Raw genomic sequence first — 19,682 nt, forward strand, 5'->3', positions numbered from 1 at the left:
ATATCGAGCCCATATCTAAGATGCATGATTAATATAACAGTGTACGGATATTTTTGGTACACGTGAATTTGAATTTTCATGTCTAGGAGGGATGAACTCGGTGATAACCGTCCAGCGTCTTCTGGTTTTCAGAGTTTGCAAGGAAACTGTAGTAAGTTTGTTTGGAAATGCGCATAGATTTCTTTATGAAATGCAATAAATTGTCTCGGGAAAACAGACCTAGTTGAAAATTACTTAACCTAAAAATGCGAAGTAACCGTTATCGGTAAATGCAAGGATTTACATTGGATTTTTGAATTCCGTATTTCCAGGGCATTCCGCTTTCTTTTGGATTTTCAACACTTGGGAGTTGTCCAAAACTAATATATTACAAAGATTAATTGACGCTTTAATATAAAGTTCATCCTGGCTACATGTCCGTCTTATTTTTAACCCTGAAGTAACATGCTATGTTTTGTTGATATATCGCGAAACGGTATTGGATCCGCATTGGGAACAATCGGAAGCCTCTAGTATTCTGCAAACAAAAATGATCATTCTAATATTTTTATAGCGTCTTCATGCTTTAATCGTCAATAAAGCTTTATTTGAAGTATCGTTTAAGAGACGAGCCTTTGATTATGCTGATATGTTGCCCTCTGATGGCAGAGGATAACAATAGCTATACATTAAGTTTCTGAGGATGTATAGAATAAATGTAAAACATTTTAACGCCTTGAAATGCCAATTTATCTTCTTAATTGGATGCAAGATTTTATTTTGGAACACTTGCATGGAGGCGTGCTACATTAAAAGATCGGACTTTTGATACTTCAGCGATAAACATTTTTCTGAATTAAGGCTTTAACTTAAATGCAGATTTAAATCTCGAATTATGTAATTCGATGCACGAGTCTCGTTTCAATGCAAAGATTTAAGTAGCAATGGGATCGAATCTCTCCACCCGCTAGATCAAGCGATGCGCTATATTTACGCGAATGAAACTTGTAAGGAAAAATTGGCGTAGCAATGAATTTTTCAATAAGCTACAGGCATAGCCTGAAAAAAATTGGTGATAGTTGAGAGTAACCAATGCGTTTTTCAAATAGCTTCGACTGAATCTCAGAATTCCACTCAATCTTTAATTTTTAAATGTTTCCGCAATGGTGTTTTCTCTGTAAAAAAAAAAAAAAAAAAAAAAAAAAATGCTCCATTACGAGATTGGATAATACAATGCACAGAAAGATAATTAAACGATATAGAAATATTTAAGTTTATTTGTATTTGGAAAGAGTTCCTGATACCAAGTGTTAGTGACGCAATTTTTGAATAGTTCCGAAATTTACGAATGCATGTTTTAAACGCATTTGCACATCTAGGCACCGTTACCAAATTTTACCGACAGATTTTTAAAATATAGAATGGTATTGTAGACATCCACCATTAGTCTTCAGGAAAGTGTTTGTGTGGAGGGGAGAATAGCATTCCAGTGCAGTAATGCAAATGCTTCAACATAAAGAACCGAGTTAGGGTGGGTTGCTTTCACCTGCGGTATATAAAAAAAAAATGGGCATTTGAAACCCGCGCACGCCCATGAATCGCTCATTGAGCAGAGGCGGCGGTAGCAGGACTGCGATTGCCCCCCCCCTCACGTCGGCGAGCGATGGTTTCGTCGGCAAGTCTACACCACTTCAGGATGGATGTGAAGAGCTGCACATTCTGGAATATAATTTTAAAACTATCTTAAAGTTAATATGTTGTAAACAGCTGAAATATCCAAATCACGGCTAAAGCGGTTTGACAATATTTGACAAAATAATCAATTGGCTGGTCAGTCAATCAGATGCCGCATTTTGTAGATAATTTTTGATCGGCCGACTACGACTTCTCAATTCCAGCTCGGTGTTGCAATTCTTATTTTTTTTTTTTTTAAATTACTTTGGGTAGGAGACTGCGCTAAAAAGTAGGTTTTTGTCGAAAACGTTGACTATTTTTATTCTGGATTACTAAACTTTCTTTTTATAAACTGTTAGAAACTAAATTCCACATTCATTTTAGTTTCCACGATAAGGGCATAGTTTTTCACTTCGCATGACACGTCATTCATTCTGGCGCAATCTGCGTTTCTATCGATATACGACAATGTAGAATGAAATATAACGATATTTTCCCAAAATTAGAACTCGGTGCGAGTGAATCTTGAGTGTATATAATTGAAAATCTTCCGATGGTCAGTAAAAGAAACGGGACAATTTTTTATAATTGACTTTGTCGTTTTAAATGAAAGAAAGGATCGGTATTTGCGGGGGGGGGGAACTAAGTTACACTTAATTTCCTTTAAGCAAATTCAAAAATTAGTTACGAGTTGCTTTGAAGCCAAATTACAGAAATTGTGCTTGCCCCGCCCCCCTCGTTGGCAAACTTTTGTCCTTGAGATTAAAGAACATGAGAAATAACTGGATTATTGAAAGGCTGTTCCGGTTAGAAGGCTAATGAATTTTTTATACCTTGTTAAGGGCAAATTGTTACGATGTGCCTTAATTTAATGGTTTGAGCTCGTAAACTTTTAGATTTTATGGTCACTGCTGCACAATAAACAGGAGGGAACTCAGATGGAAACACGCTAAAATTTTGTATTTTTCCTTGTAGTTCGTCTTTCTAATAATGTTTGATGCTCTTTAGGTATTTCAGTCATGTTCAGAAATGAGCCAACAGCCGATAACCCATCCGTGGGCGAAAATCGGGGCAATACTTCTGAAGTGAAGGAAGGTGCTGATGCCAAGATCTCCAGTGGAAAAACTTCGGACACTGATCGGGGAGCTGTAGTTAAATTCGCATGTGCCGATGGCATGATCTTCCAGACGGAAGAAAAAGTTGCTAAAATGTTTATATTCGACGATAAAGCAATCGAACAGAGTACTGGAGATAATCAGCCTATACCCGTGAAGAAAATAAATTCCGATATCTTTATTTTAATGCTACGGTGGGCACAAAAACATGTTGACGACCCAGTAATAAACAGCGTTGTTGATGATGACGACGACGACGACGGTGACGAACTAAAAAGAACGGACGATATCGCTAAATGGGACAAAAATCTTTTAAAAGATTTGGATATAGTAACGCTGTTCCGGTTAACGGAGGCAGCCAAGTTTGCGCAAATGAAAGGTTTTTTGAATGTGCTGTTAAAGAAGTTAGCCAGCATGATAAAGGGTAAAACGCCGAATGAAATACGCAAGACATTCAACATTCCACCAGAATTGTAGAAAAATTACTTTCATCTCGGAATAAGCATTTTCGGTTGCAGAAAAAAATTTGCTAAACATTTAACTAATGTAGTGTTTATTATGACTGTTTCTCTTGGTATACATCATGCCCGTCTCTGCCACGACAAATCGCCGGGACAGCATCGAAAGGTTAATATTACTTTGTTTCGATACATTTATTTTCATGAAGATATTGGTGTTGTAGCCCGAATATTTTATCAGTGTAAATATTTACCAAATATTGTAACTCGTTTCTTGTCTCATTTTAAATGTATAAACTTAAATTTTATGATTGTAATACAATTCATTTACCTTGTTTTAAATGACTCGTGTTCTCTTAAATGTATGAATGTGAAATTAAAACTTCATCGCCGGTCTTTTAAATAAAATTCAGATTATGCGTTAAAAATTTTAATGTGGTTTTATTTGAAACTAAATGTCTTGATCTCCCATAATGACCAAGATCATTTACTTTATTAGAGTTAAAATTTCTCTAAGCGACTGCGCTCTTCAGTTTTGAAGATAGAGAAATAATAGAAATTCTTAACTCTTTTTGCCTCTTCTAAACGCTTTTACTTCATGTTTCGTGTTCGTAAGGATAGAATTTTGCAATTGGATTTCTCACTCTTCTTTACGTACCAGACTCTAGAAGTTTTTATTGCTTCAGGATGAAAATAGAATATTCTAAAGTTCTTAACTATTAAAAAAATATATTACTCTAAATGGCGTCGCGTCTTATTTCAGAAATATTAATTTTTTAGATTTCGTAATATTTATGATCCCATAAAATATTAGACTAAAGCACCTTTACTGCAATAAAAAAGAGAAATATTCATCAGAAATCTAGCAAAATTTAAAATTAAGACGCAATGTAATCGTAAATTCTTGGATATAAATTAAACGTTAACATATTACGAACATGGCAAATTTCTATTTTACGTTATTTCAATCGGAAGATCAAGATTTTACGGTTTTTGATACCCATATTATTTTAGCCTTTCTCTTTTTAAATTTTAATCGTAAGGTCATTTATTCTTCAGAACTGGATTGCTAATGCGGACTAGTTATATTTTAGAATACATTGTGTATAATAAAATTGCACGAATGTACGAGTTAAAAATGTTGACTGGAAATTAAGAATATTAATCGAAGGCAACTTTCTTCTAGATGAAATTTCCATTTTTAGGAATATGGATAAAAATCGTATTTCTGTACATCGTTTAGATGCACAGTTGCAACGCTAGCGTAAACCCGTTCAATTCCCAGGTAAAGTTCCATTATTATGAGCTTTCTCCTCTCCCCCTTCAAGTCATTAAATGAAAATAATGAGAAATAGTCTAAAGTAGAAATATAAATTGGTGTACAAAAAGGAATTATTTTCTTGTATCAAAAAATCTCGACATCAAAACAAAAATCGTGAAGGTGTAAGACGCAGATATTGGGATATAAAGTTAAGATGGAGATCATAAAGAAGAGGTGAAAACCCTAAGCATTCATTATATAAAAATTGGAAAAGCGTTATAAATATGATTAGTTTATTTACAGTATTCTGTCTATACGTCAGGCTTTTGCAGTTTTACATTTGACCGTCGGATTTTTGTCTTGAGAGAAAAGTAACTTTTTAATACATTAATGTGTTTTTTCTAAAGTATTTTATATTTAACTTTTTGAGAACGGAAAGCGTTAGATAGTGAGCGAGACATTAACTGGTATACGAACTGCATGCAAGTCTAATCAGTCTCAAAGTAACGAAAGGATTTCACGGCAATCTTACTTTTATTGTGGCAGTGTACGAACAGAAACTAGTATTTAATTGAATCGAATCAAAATACATCGGATATTGCATAAGTTAGAAAAAATGTAATTAGTATTCGAATTGCGTTTTTAAAGACTTGCCAAGAACAAATGGTAAACTGGAAGTTTTTTCCCCCTTTCTATTGACAAGAAACTGAAAATTAATTAGAAGTAATGAATAAATGATTAAAAATTAACGCAACTCTAGAAGATAATAGTATTTGATGCCGCATTATAACATGGGGAATAAAACCTATATTAAACTATGCGAGTATTGAGGAGGCACTCCCTCTAGTTTAACTGAACAGAATTAAAATTCGAAACTTGCTTGGCAAATCGTGGACTATCATTAATAAATTTAGCAGATTTTAGCTTTTATACAAACACTCTGGAGTTCGAAAATGGTGATTTTGAAGAGGACGCGGATGTTAGACGAAATTTAAAAAGTAAATATTCGGAAACTGTTAAATGCAATTGAATCGCTGAAAATATATATATTTTATATAACAGAAACTATAAGTCATTTTTTTTGGTTTGATTCAAAATCTCTCTTATGCTATTTTCATGTTCTAAGGGAGGGTGAGGGGCGATCATTTTCACATAAAACAAATTAAATGCTCAAATAAAATCGCTCTGAAAATATAACGAAGTGAAAAATTTTAATCATATTTTTAAAAAATCGTGCATTTTTTTAAAAGCTTCTTGCAAAATCCTTTTGCAATTTCGCAATAAAAACATTTATATTTTTATGAAAAGAAATGTCAAGAAATGCAAATTAAACATCCAAAATAGTTTAAGCGTTAACTGTGCTCGCATGTGCTTTTCGCTCTCGCTTGAGAGAGAGAGAGAGAAAAAAAAACCCTCCATCGATGATAATAATTATACTTAAATGCAAAGCTGCCTAGTTTATTCAACCTTCAAAACAAACATTTCTGAGAGCAAACGATTCTTTTATTTTCCTCTCCCCTCCTCTTCCTCCACGTCTAATCAATGTAGCAGATGTCAATCGAAATATTTTTGCTTCCAAATAAAAATTAATGTAATAAAAACAGTTTTTAAAGCACGTTTATTTCTTGATTAAAAAAAGACTTTCATTTATTTTACAATTTTTAATCTAAATTTATTATCCTTTATTAAATATTCAGAAATCTCGCAAACAATTTTTTCTCGAATTCACTATCGATTGATGCCACTCGAATGAAACCAAAATTTTATCAAATTATTCGATTAATTCTGAAAATATTAAAATTGTGTATGGTCACCAAGAAACCATAATACGAACAAGAACTCGAGTACATCAGAAGATGGCTGAATAAGAATTTCAGGAAGTCAAGATAAGAGTATTTTTAAAAAAATCATTCTGCCATTAGAGGCAGAACAAATCACTCTTTCTCTAATTGAATAAAAGAGTCTATATTCTATGCACAGCATTATTGGACAGAATTCATTGCTACCTACTTAACTAGATTTAATGCTTTTGAAATCAACAAAATCGTGGATACCTTTTCCACGACATGTTTCAAACTTAGATTTCGAAGTCTAATCACTTTTTCTTAATTTAAAAAGTTTCTGATTTGTTTATAGTTGTGACAATATTCGTGTGTAATATGCTTATAAATATGGCAGATAAACTAACAGACAGTTGAGAATGTGACGTGAATAGATACCCAAAGTTCGACTGAAATTCCATTTTGCTTAGTAATAACAGATGGCGTCTACAACGCGGATCTTTTTTTCAACAAAGCTCAACTTTTTTTTTATTATTTATTATTATTATTCTAGAGACAATCTAGTAAGATTTACAATTGCGAAAGTTTGTAATTGACGCAAATACACATATCAAATCTTGAAAATCTGCGTCCAGATAAGATAGCTGATTCTGCTAGTCTTAAAGAAATTGAAGATAAAGCTATTTCAATATCAAATTGAGATACACAATACCGTCGGTATTAAAAACAGAATATCGGTAGTAACAAAGGAAAAATCTAGTCCTGTTAATTATGTTTATTTATCGTTACAAAATAAGTACAATTGACTTGGACCCAAAGCTTCATGCGTTATCAATCACTATAATGATTCAATTTTAGTAAAACGTTTACACGAAGAACTAAACAATTTCCCAGCAATCAAGTTTTATACCATTTAAATTTAAATTAATTAAATTAAATTTACAAGGAAAGTATATATTTCAAATCGCTTGATTTTCAGCTATCTAAAATTTTCACCGATATTTATGATGTAATCCAGTGTGCACATCGGTGATGATGAGGGCTAGGGATTTTCTGTGGGTTTGAGTGACAGCAGTTATGACAGAAGGTGCACATTTGAATACAATACTATGCGACACGTAGACACTACTTACATACAAATGAAGAAATCTTCTACGTTCCGAGAGACTCTTAAAAAACTTTAATTTCGGTAATTAGCAAATTTGTAGCTTTAAAATACTATGAATACTTTAAAAAACAGCTTTCTGATGCAGAGGTTTGCGTCCTCAAATGCCCAGTAGAACTCCATTCACATTTCTAAACATTTGTCAGCAAAAACAATTAAAAAAATATTTAGATTTATTTCATTACAATCTGTTGAATTAGTTTCAAATTAAATATGTCCTTTATGAATGAACTACTTTTTGAAATAAGTCAAGGTGGCCATTGTTCTTTTTTTTTTTTTCACATTATCTTTTAAATTCCGCCAACTACGATTATAAAAATAGTGTCCAAGTATATTAAAAGTCATGCGTTATTCGACGAGATTACTTAATAGCGTCTCCTTTTGACTATATTAGGAGTTAGTTTGCCAATCTCAAAAAATATGAAATACGAGAAAAGGTGCCTGTCTATTGCAAAGTTGTAGAACAGCATCAATTTATTACGAAAAAACAACACCTTGCGTATATCCGTCGTTAGCCTAGAATCTGTTAGGATCGGCGTAGGTTCTAAACTAAATCTTGTGTATTTGAATACAAAGAAAAGAACACATATCACGGAATGCGTTAGACATGATATGTGTTCATGGTCACCTAACACATAACATAACATCATAAAAGGCTAAACAAAACTTGGGATCCAAAATGTAGGCATTATCGTCTTTTAAGATATTATTTTGTCATTCGCAGCTATATTTTAAAATTTCGGATAAAAACACTGTGAATGAGTGTTAATAAATAGTCCAGTTAAAAGTAAATAATAAAAAATAGAGCAGTTTGATAGTTAATGACTAATTCATGTTTGAGATATCCTTCCTTTTTATAGAGATTAGCTGTTCTCAATTAAAATTTTTATAGAAAAATATGACAGAATGTAGTAATAAAATAGAAGGAATAATGTTAATTACATCGAAACAATTAAATAATTTTTCATCCACTTTATAACATTGTTTGAAATACCAAAGCTTCTTGATTAAGTGCTGATTTAATAAAGAAACAAAAAGGGAGAATAATAAAATCAATATTTCTAAAAATTATTAACAATAAAGAAAACTTTTAAAGAATATTTAAGGAAATCAACGGTATTTTTAACCATTGATTTTCTGAAGAATTTGAAAATTCTTATAACAATGAGCTTAAGTTGACATCTTTATGAAAAAATCACAGAAAAGACATTTTTTAAAAAACTTTTTCTAACACAATTGTAATTTTTTAACTTATTTCGAATAAAAAATATCTCGTAAAGCACATAATTTCTATCGATTTTTAGCTGTTTAAAATAATTCTCGGAAAATAAAATTATAGTATAAGCTGGTTGTCAATACAATGGAATCCATATTAGAGAAGAATAAGAGTAGTTTTTAAGACAGCATTTTTTTTTATGCGAGAGTGTTTTTTTAGAATTGAATGAATTATTTTTCAATTCATGGAGAATTCCAGCAAACTATATTTTTTGCATTAATTTGATTATTCTATTTCTGTCATTGCTTTCATTGATTCTAATGCACATCAAGTATAATAACGTAGCTTGGTTAACTTCCGTTAACATTTCTATTAAAATTAAAATTGCCAACAAGAAGCTAAATTTAAAATTTATTAGAAAATGATAGGGTCAAAATTAACTAAAAGTAAAAGGGAAAATCATAAAGCGACTAACTTACTTAAATCATGAAATACTGTTGCTGAATTTTAATCACCAAAATGAGTTTGAAGAATTATTTTCTGAATATAAATCCCTGGAAGTGTAGCAATGAACAAAACTGTTATCAGAGGATTAAGTGTATTATGAAACACGTGACTAATTCAGGCTTCCATGATAAATGCAAAAAGACATGCGCTAATTCAAATGTGGGATCTATTGAGTTTTATGCAATTTGCCGTTCAAAACAATAAAAATATCACCTTGTATGGGGGAAATAATTATTTACCTCTTATTACTTCAGCAAATTCTAATTTGTATATCAGAACTTCAACATTATTTGTGGAATATTGTTTATTAATTCTTATGCTTATCTAATTTATTTAATATCTTTTTCTGTTTGCATTTGTGTTCATTCGCATTATTAAAATAAATCTAGTTTGAACTTCTTTTAGCATTTACAAACTATGTAACTAATTTTAAATGTTATTCATTTATTTTTAGTAGTTAATTTTATAAATTTGTATCACAATTACTTTGTTAGCATTGTTAGACTTACGCTAAAAAGAATACAACACACATTTTGAAGTCATTTTAAAAATTGTCCTCTTGAATACCAATAGTCCATGCTTTTGATAACTAAAAATTGTTAAATAGAAATTCCAAAAATATTTTCATACGACAATAAGCTTTACCTTTCGCTTAATAACAGCTAAAAGCCAAGCGATAATGCATTTTTACGATTCAAAAAGATAGCGAAAAAATGTAAACACAGAATAAGTTGTCAGATATATCCGCACACATGTTTCAAATTGCATGCACAGTTAACTTTGTAATGTGATTGCAACGGCACATGAATTGCCACCATTTCGATCACTTACACTTCTTATATTAGCTTTAAAAATTAATAAATACCGATTTAAAAAAAATAACAAAACTTGCAGTATCTCAAATATTTACAAGCTGATTTTATTTATAAACTGTAAAGTATAAAGTAACGTCAAAAAAATTGATTAGATTTTGTTTTAGAAATTTTAAATGTAGGAAATCAACAATCAGGATATGTTAGTTTAGTGTGTGGGAAAATTAACACGATGTATGTGTAGTTCGAGCAGATATAGAGTTCATACATGGATGTAAAACAACATCGGTTACGTGATTTATATAGTCAGGAAGAAGCGATAACCATTGTTCTTAGAAAGCTGTAAGAGTCTGAAAAGGATTGAAATGACTTATAGAAAGATTTCCTTAATTTATAGCCATCATTATTTATATAAGACTCTTAATATAGAAATTACAATAAAATTAAGTATTTTTCATCCATACAGCCCACAAGATATTACAATTCCACTTCTCTTGTTAAGATTTGAAAAAACAAGCGACCAGTGAGATTAAAAAAATAAAATCAAAAATTAATACTTTTAACTAGAGATAACAGTGAACTTTAAAAAAAAATGTTTTCTCCAAATAATTAATTTCAGTCCAGTTCGAAATATTCAAGATAAGAAATGGACGACCTCAAAATATCTGCAGACATTCGGACTATTTTGGACCGAACAGAAACATATAATTCTCTACACCGTCTGCCAGAAGTTACTTGATTCAAAATGCATTCACCCTTCAAGGTACGAAAGTTAGAAGTTACTTTGAACTTGCATTATATTCACCTCAGAACGGGATTTTACGTCCGTTATGCAAGTTCATTCAAACCGAGCGTCTCAAGGTCATCCACTGTCCTTTCTGTCATTGGCATACTCGTGCTTTTGATAGTTGAAAGAATTTTTTTAAAATTCGATCAGATTATATAGTGCTCGTGTTCTGATATTCCTATATTCCAGCACAGCCTGTATCGCGTCGAGCGTTACCATGGTTATTAGCTGAGTGAATGACCTTTAAACTTTAGTTCCACTGAAAAGGAATTTTAGATAAACAGCCTTCTCGAAGCAAATATTTACCATTTCCCTCACACTTTCTTCATTGTACGGCAGCAGCTAGAAAATGACGCACTTTTCCCCAAATATAAAAGAATTCACATAAAATACTCCAATTTTTATACGGTATGGGAATTCATCATTTGGGGGGGGGGGTGATATCAATGATTTTTATACATTTTTCGTTTTAAAAACTAAAAATCGACAAATAAGACCGATATAAAAATATATAATATATTTTACTTAATAGAGGTAACTCATGAATATTTCGGCAATACATAAGACAAAACTAATGTAATTACACACGTTCCCTCGACGGGAATAATATATAACACATTTTAAATGTTTCATATAATGCACGACTGTGTATAGAATTATATTTTCAAAAGAAAGCATGCTATTAATTTCAAGAGGGACAAGAACATAAGTCCTACCAGAAAAGTGGAGGATGCATTCGTTTATTGAGATCGTCTTTTTAAGAGATAAGGAAGACAATATTTTGCATACTAAAAAAATTACCTTTTCGAACATTAAACACGCAGAACTATGCTTGGAATTCATATCCAAAAAGATGAAGGATAATAAAGCTGTCTTTACTGAAGAATAGCATAAAAATCATATCAGTTCATAGGACAGAATGTCAATATTCGTGTACTAACCAGAGGAAGAATACTGTTGAATTAAGATTTCAAAATTCAATATCAATATTCTTAAGAGAAGAAGCATTTTATTAAAAAAATTAATAAAACCTTGATAAATAATTCATTGGATTCTTTGTCGAGAAGTTTCTATGCTTCTGTCTTGAGATTATATTTATTCATGTGATTTGTTGTAAACAATTAAGTTTCTGTTTAATGTGCATTAATATTTATGACAAAATAAAAAAATAAAAAAAAGAAAGAAAGAAATGTAACCATTTCTTGGCAAATTTCAACCAGCAACTAAATAAGATCACATAGTTATTTTTGAGCTAAAGCATAATACTTAAAACATAATTACAGAATTAAACAACCATGAGTATTAAGTCTATGCGCACTGACATAAATCTAATTATATGAGGAGAATGCATTAAGAGAACATCAAATTTATATTTTGAGATTGTCTAATGTGTGCCTTGATAATTTGTTTGCAAAAATGCATATCAACTATCGGGCGGATAAAACAACACTTGGCCTAATATGAACAAAATCACTTCTTTTTCCTTCAATATATATATATATATATATATATATATAACTGATAATGGTATTGGAATGAGTAAATTAAATTTCAAACAAGGTCAAACTCCAATGCGGAAAGTCAAATAACAGAGAACACAAGTCGTTGGACTTTATTTATGCTTAGCAATGCATTCACCCACAGTTGCTGAAGTACAGATAAAAGAATATTCTGATAACTGCGCAAGGTTGTTAAAGATCAGATAAGACAACATAATAGATGTTGTGACACTCCAGGCGCTGTGATGTGCCGTTGCACAACTAAAGTTTTCTTCGTATTCAAAAACAAAATTAAAATTCATTTAATTTAAATTTATTAATGAAGAAGTCTAAAGGAAATTTTATACAAAGTAGATTAGCCCATTAACTGCCATTTTTTTTAATTTCCGGCCGGATAAATTATATATATATATATATATATATATATATATATGTACGGAAAGTTGTGTTACAGCATGATCATAATCAAAGTATGTTTTGTTTTGAAAATATTTGATATTTTTGCAAAAGGATATCGTTATAAAATGATCAATTAAATCATTTCAATAAAAAACAAAAGACTGAGTAAGTAACAGAAAATTACTATAACCTCTAAATTACATATTCATGTAAGGTACTTTATTCTAATATGCAAACAAAACCAAAAATACAATACTTCAAATATGACAATTCTGTTCAGTTCAATTTACAGACGAATTTCAAATTTGTTCACTTGTTGTAAAGAAACGAAGCACAGAATACACACTTTCTGCTGTACAAATTATTAAATTAATATACAAAATGAAACTAAATTGTCAGGCGTACCAAATATGTTCGTGCATTAAATTCAAAAATCCCCAAACGGGGATCCTGGCAGCTAATGGATTTGACAATTTACCCAGGAAAGATTATATGAATAAATAAGTTTAGAATACAAATCATCACACACAGCAGGATACAGATTTTTTTTTCCACGAACGTTTTTAAAAAACGAATTTTATCGTAAAGTTTTATATATACTAATCGCGCACGTCAGCTTGAGCAGCTCTTTGATGAAAATGGATGACACTTTTTTTTAATAAGTGTCAAATTATATAAAAAACAAATACAAATTAAAGGATGAATTAATATTTTTTATTATAATAGCAGTTCAATTGGTAATAGGTTACTATTCCTTTGTCAAATGCTCGTAAATCATGAAGACTAAAGAACTAACACTCGAAGTATACAAATAAGTAGCCAGAAAAGAAACCTTTTATATTAAATTTTTTAATAATAAAATAATGCTCGATATAATTTTTTAACATATACTTTAAAATGAATGTTAAATGGTGAAACAAACATCAAGAATAAAACGATGCTTTCTACTTATATCATCGAAATGACGGGTGCAGAATTTGCTGTCAATAAAAACATACAACGTAGAAAAAAAAACATGAAGGAACATAGGAACACGAGCATCTTTTTCAAATGATTTTTTTTTTTTTTTTTTTTGGAATTTTAGCAAATAAAATACAATGATTCAGTAGGAAATCTTATTTTAAAAAAAGATTTCCCAAATAAAATCTGCTAGTAATTGAGGGCAGTTATCACTAAATAAATTTATTCCCCTTTTATTACTGGGGGATCAGCAATTTCAAAGCATCATCAATCCAGCACGTTTCAAAAGCAAACGAACATTTACGCAAGGATTATTTACACACCGGAATATGATGATCGTATCATATACTTTGCTCTAAACAGCAGCATTGAATTGCAGTAAATCTTTCGTAAATTTATTACAATGGTACTTTTCAAACTAATTCTCAAAATAAATGCTACTACAAATTATGTTATCCAGTACAAAAGCAGCTACGGAAAAAATCACTCTTGGTATAACAAATTAAATATTTTCGCTTAGAAAACTTATCGTTTTCATATTTCTCTATTTCTTATTAAAAAAAAAAGATTTTATAGCAAATAAAAAAAAGACAGAATAAGAAATTATTTTTTTAAATGTAGATATCTGTGACGCGCTTTGTTATACAAAGAAAATCATTTAAAAACAATAAAATACCATTAGTAAACGCAACGTTCGAACTTCAGTTTTGCCACAACACAGCATTTAGATATTATTAGATTGTTTTAGAATCTAAGAATCTATACTAAACAGAAGATATACCAGAAGCATATCGAAATTGTACGTTATATTTTCCGATTATAAAATCGAAATCATACCAACGATGGAGATGAAGTACATTTTCTTTAATCACCATCCACGCTCATGTCAATCTATTCAAAATTATGTGGTTTTCAAAACTAAAAAAAATCCGGTGAAACATTAAAATGGAATGTATATTTTTCAAAGCAATAATGTTCGTGCAATTTGGAAAACATACATTATTTTTTTTAGAAAATTAAAGTTTTATCTTAAAATAACTAATTTTACTCATTTTATCTGCACTTTTCTTGCCAATGAAAAAAAAAGTATACACACAAAAAATTTCTTAATCGTGCCTTTCTCATGCTTAATAAAAATAATTATTGTGAAAGTAATAATTTGGCTTCATTGGTTTTCTCAATTTAAAAAAACAAAAACAATAATCCTTGATTAAAAAAAAACAAAGAGAAAAAAATAATCATTTTCGGAAACAAAAAATTCGATCTGAAATCAGAAATTTTTATTCATTTAAAAGCTAAAAGCGTTTTTGCCTGCATAAAGCAACTTAAGTTATTACATATCATAAATCTTTGAATTCTTTTTCAGGATGCTTTCAACGCGCTCGAGTCCCGTACTCTGCGAGAGCACCAGTCCACAGCGTATGTTGCCTTAAGTAAACATAAACAAATCTTGTTGTTTCAAATGCTTAGAATAGAATTCGAACTATAGGCCTCATCATAATTTTTACGAAAACCATATTAGTAAAATAGGTCCGCATTTTACTTACCAATGCCAGAAAAAAGAGTTCTAGTTAAGGTTCTGATAGCCATGGGTGATATTTACTAAAACTGAACGAAATCTAATAAACTAAAAGTACACGTATGGGAGAAAGAACCAGCAGAAAATGAATATGCCAGTCAAACGACGCTAGATGGAGTAAAGGAAGCACGTGCTTACACCCTGGACTCTGCTGTCACGTGATAAGAAAGAAACGGTTTGACTGGTTGTGGAAATTTTCTCATCCGAGTTGGAAAAAGTTTCCCACTGAATTTTTGGACGGAACGCGCATTTTGACCTGTTAATACGCTTCGCAATCCCATCCCATGATCTCATTTCTCGGAAGAATTCAAATTTTGAGAAACGTTTAGTACGTTTAATTTATTACACGGCCTTTGCTCTAGTAAATTAAGCTCGTTTTAAATAATTCAATTCCTTTTGTTTGCTTTCACTCGAAACTTCCAACTTATGGGGAAAAAATTGATATTTTTCTTATTCCCTAATAGAAAGCGAAGGCAGCTACGAACTATTATGCTAGTATTCAAGTAGTTTTTTTATTGTTTTTTTTCTTAAACTATGTTAATACTTCAGTATTCCTAAGGATTTTATTAATCTATACTGATTATAGAATATGTGGAGAAAACAAATTAGCGCGTTAACAATGAAAGAATATAATTGCTTTGATGAAAATCTGATATGTTTTCAATTCAACCGGTGTATCGTATGTTGCAATTTAAAGCAGTATTTTACAAGGATAACAATTTTTAAATAATAATCTAGTCTAATAATGTCTTGAATCTCCTGAAGAAAGCAGAAGCAATGCATTAAATAAAAAAAGAGTTGATTCCAGTTTTTAGATATGAAATACACTATAAAAATGCTTATACAAATCTAAGTACACACAAAAAAATATCTCAGTTATCGCAATTTTAACAAGCCTTGTAACTTGTGTGTGTGTGTGTGTAACAAAAACTGATCTCAACAAATTTATTGAAATATTTTGAATTGCTTTAAAGCGACTTATATTATACTTGATTAAATTTTGATTCATTAACAATAATCGCGAAATTAAGTATATCGGAGTTGTTTTCCTTTTTATGTACAGAGCGAATTTTGAAAACGTGCGAAACATAAATACTTACAAAAACAGATAATTATGTGCCCCCTTCCTATTCAAACGCTCACCAGAGAGGTTTTCAAAACATTTTTTGAATACTGTCTTCCGATTTATAATTTTGCAATTAAAGTTTATAGACTAATGTGATGTAGAAATAAAATGCTTTGATGCGCTCTCGTATCATTAATGTTGTATTGATGTCAATATTAAAGGAAGTAGAGGAATCGATGAAAGCATGGTTTCTCAATTTAAGAATTATTTTTTACTTAATGAATTTTTACTTTCAGTGAAATATCCAAATTAGTTAATTGAATACAATGTATAATTATTCAAACTCATTCATAAAATATTTTGATGTTTTTCTCGTTACTACACAATCGAGCAAATTATAATTGCATGGGAAGATTTAATAATAAGTAGAAAATTGGTGTGAAGATCTGTATTGAAATTTTGGAACACCATTCTTTTAGCGAAAGAAGTAAATAATATTTAAATATAATCTATAAATATAAAATAATATAATATGTAAATACATAAATAAATAAATAATAAAAATATAATATATATAAAAATATTTTAGCGTTAGAAATAAATACATAATTATCCGTGCAAAATGGTAAAACAGAACTGTGTAGTGAGAAAAATATAATTAATTTAATACATGATAATTAATATATTTAAACATGTTTCAGATTTTGGTATCGAATATTTTAAATTTGAATTATATAAATAGAAAAAGATCAACTGTATTCTGAAATTATGACACTAAAAAATTTTTTTAATTCTCGAAAAATGACCTTAATTTAATATTTATCGGAAAAGGCTTCGAAATTAACCATAAATAAATGTATATAATTTAAAAATTGGAAATTTTTGAAGTCTTTCTTATGGATTAGCATGCACGTAAGATAGCCAAGCAAAGAGGTATGCTTTGTTATTATGTTTAAATACATTATCAATATGCTTCTACTTTTTTTTTATTATGAGGTGAATATTCGCCTCAAATTATTTAAAGAATTATTTTATCTTTCCTACTCAGCGTTTTCCTTATCCCTTCAAAAAAATTAATGCCTATAGCTAAATCTCTTGAAATTCGTAGATGTAAAGACTAATAGTCAATTGAAAAAATTCATCTAAACAACAACAACAAAAAAAAGGAATTGTATCCAATTTCAATTTAGGAAAGTATTATTAATAATTTCTTGATGAAATGTCTGTCTGTTCATCGTGAAATCATTGTTGGTGCAGGATAAAAATATATGCATGTATTTAAAAAAATTGATTTGATTAGTCAGTAACTTTAAAAGGGGAATCTTCCCTATTTTCGCTGTGCAATTATTGTACGTTGAAACTCAAACATGCAATTTATAGAAATGATTTTGAACTGTTTTTCAGCTTCTTATTTTATACGGCATATGTTCTTTAGTGAAGCAATTTCATTTCCGTAATTGCACCAGTATAAGTCTAATAATATCCAAATGTGCGAGTGAAAGTTGTAGTCCAAATAGATGAAAAGCAAAATGAAAGTAAAAATTTTAAAAAAATTAAATTTAAATCTATAATGCAGTTGAAATTAAAATCTATAATGCAAATAAATGGGGGAAAAAAAAACTGCTGCAAAAATTTTGCAGGCTACTTTTTTTTTTTTTTTTTGCCACTTTGTGAATTAGCTTTTTTTTTAGCATTAGTTTCTCCATTTTGAATACTTAAATACTTTACACTTTTTTCTTTGAAACTTCAATATTCTTTTCTTACATTTCGGGATCTGTAAGTTTTTGAAACAAAACAATCTTTCCAATCCTTTCGAAAGTAATGGAACTTTGCATTGTAAGCCAATGGAAATGTTTTAGGACGGTCTTTACTTTTACATTTAACTCACTCAAATTTTTCGACTTTAAAAGTACTGTAATCGAACCTACTAAATAAATTAATTCGGTCATTAATCTAGAAGAGTTTTTTTTTTTTTTTCTTCTTCTAGTTCCGAATCCATGATCTGGCAATTTTTTGAGTGAGTAATAATTTTCCTAATTTTTTTTTTTCATTAAAAAAACTCTTATTCTACTGAATTTCTCTTATTTTGCAATTCAACAATATATTCAAAGCTCATTAATATGTTGAGAAGATATATAAGGATTATTCATTCTAAAACTATATAAAAATTTATTTTAAGAAATAGAATTCCTTTCAAAGTTTCTTCAAACCTCAATCAATTTGAAATTTTTGGAGTACGTTCGCAAGATTCCGAACTGATTCTGAAAAAAAAAATTATTAATTTTTCAAATTACAAGCTGTATACGTATATTTTTATTCTCTGGAATATTACTTTCATTTCATTTTGGACCAAAATACTCGTCTTCTTAGCATTCATTCCATGTCTAGAATTTAGCTTGAGAATATTAACTAGCAATATACGTTTTAGAATGAAAATAAATGCTAAATATTTTCGTATACAGTTGATACCGGCTGATGCAAATTGTGATTAAACGGCAAAGTGGCGCCTTGAAAAATCTATGCAGCCAGAATTGATCAATACTCTTCCCACTTGTTATTACAAACTCTGTTCACTTTAATTTTTCATTTTACTGTTTCTGTGGCATAATGCAACATTTTTTCAAATTCATTTAGTTCTTTTAGATAAGAATATTACTATATGTCCTTACCTTATTTCGCAATGGTTAATTCGTTTTTTAGTTAAAAAATTTTTATGTATGTCTCTCGATTAGACATAGTATAAAAGCTCACTATGAGTCATAATTTTATGTATATATTATATTTGTTAGTATTCAAACATTTTTCCCGAAGAACTGAGTGAAAACATGAAAAAAACTTTTTATGGTTGCCTCGAAATAACTTTTAGAATCAACGTAGAGATATGTGATCAAAATAATCATTTATAATATGTTTAAATTTTATTTTAGATTTTTTTTATTCTATGAATATTTTGACAATATTGCGCATGTTACGGCACGGTTCATTAATAAACGTAAAATTATTTTAATCGTTGTGAAGATTAATTTTGAGACATCGAAGCATTGAATTTTGCTACATGTATTCGGGACAAAAATCAAGCAGCGGAAGTGAAATATAGAATAATTATGTCTGGAATGTCTCGGATAAAAATAATTTATTCGTACAGTTGTTTAGTTTTAAGAAAGAAGGTAAAACATGTAATTGTAGCCATTTTTTTAAAATTTGGGCATCATGTTATGGCATCATGTTTATGACGCAAATACAGGCGTTTTCACACAGGATACTCATTCATATGGCTACAAAAATAAAACAAAAAACGAAGAAGTAAAAGTCTGGATATAGCACTTAGTCTCTAAATTTCTAAAAAATAAGAATTTTCACAAAACAAACAAGCCAGAATTTTCTCAAAAGTCTTTACGTCTTTCTTGTTAGTTCTATTCCTTCC

The 19,682-nt window shown here is 29.9% G+C and overlaps 1 protein-coding gene across 1 annotated transcript in view; it reads right to left on the reverse strand.

Annotated features, from left to right (window-relative positions):
* LOC129958738 (delta(3,5)-Delta(2,4)-dienoyl-CoA isomerase, mitochondrial-like) overlaps positions 1 to 15,320 on the reverse strand; it is an 82,952-nt gene extending 67,632 nt beyond the window's left edge. The window contains exon 1 of the mRNA XM_056071394.1: positions 15,161 to 15,320. Coding sequence (XP_055927369.1) covers positions 15,161 to 15,203 — 43 coding nt within the window. The 5' untranslated portion in view covers positions 15,204 to 15,320. The remainder of the gene's footprint in view (positions 1 to 15,160) is intronic.
* Between the last annotated feature and the right edge of the window lie 4,362 nt (positions 15,321 to 19,682).

Source organism: Argiope bruennichi, chromosome X1 (genome assembly GCF_947563725.1).
Source record: "Argiope bruennichi chromosome X1, qqArgBrue1.1, whole genome shotgun sequence".
Classification (NCBI taxonomy): domain Eukaryota; kingdom Metazoa; phylum Arthropoda; class Arachnida; order Araneae; family Araneidae; genus Argiope; species Argiope bruennichi.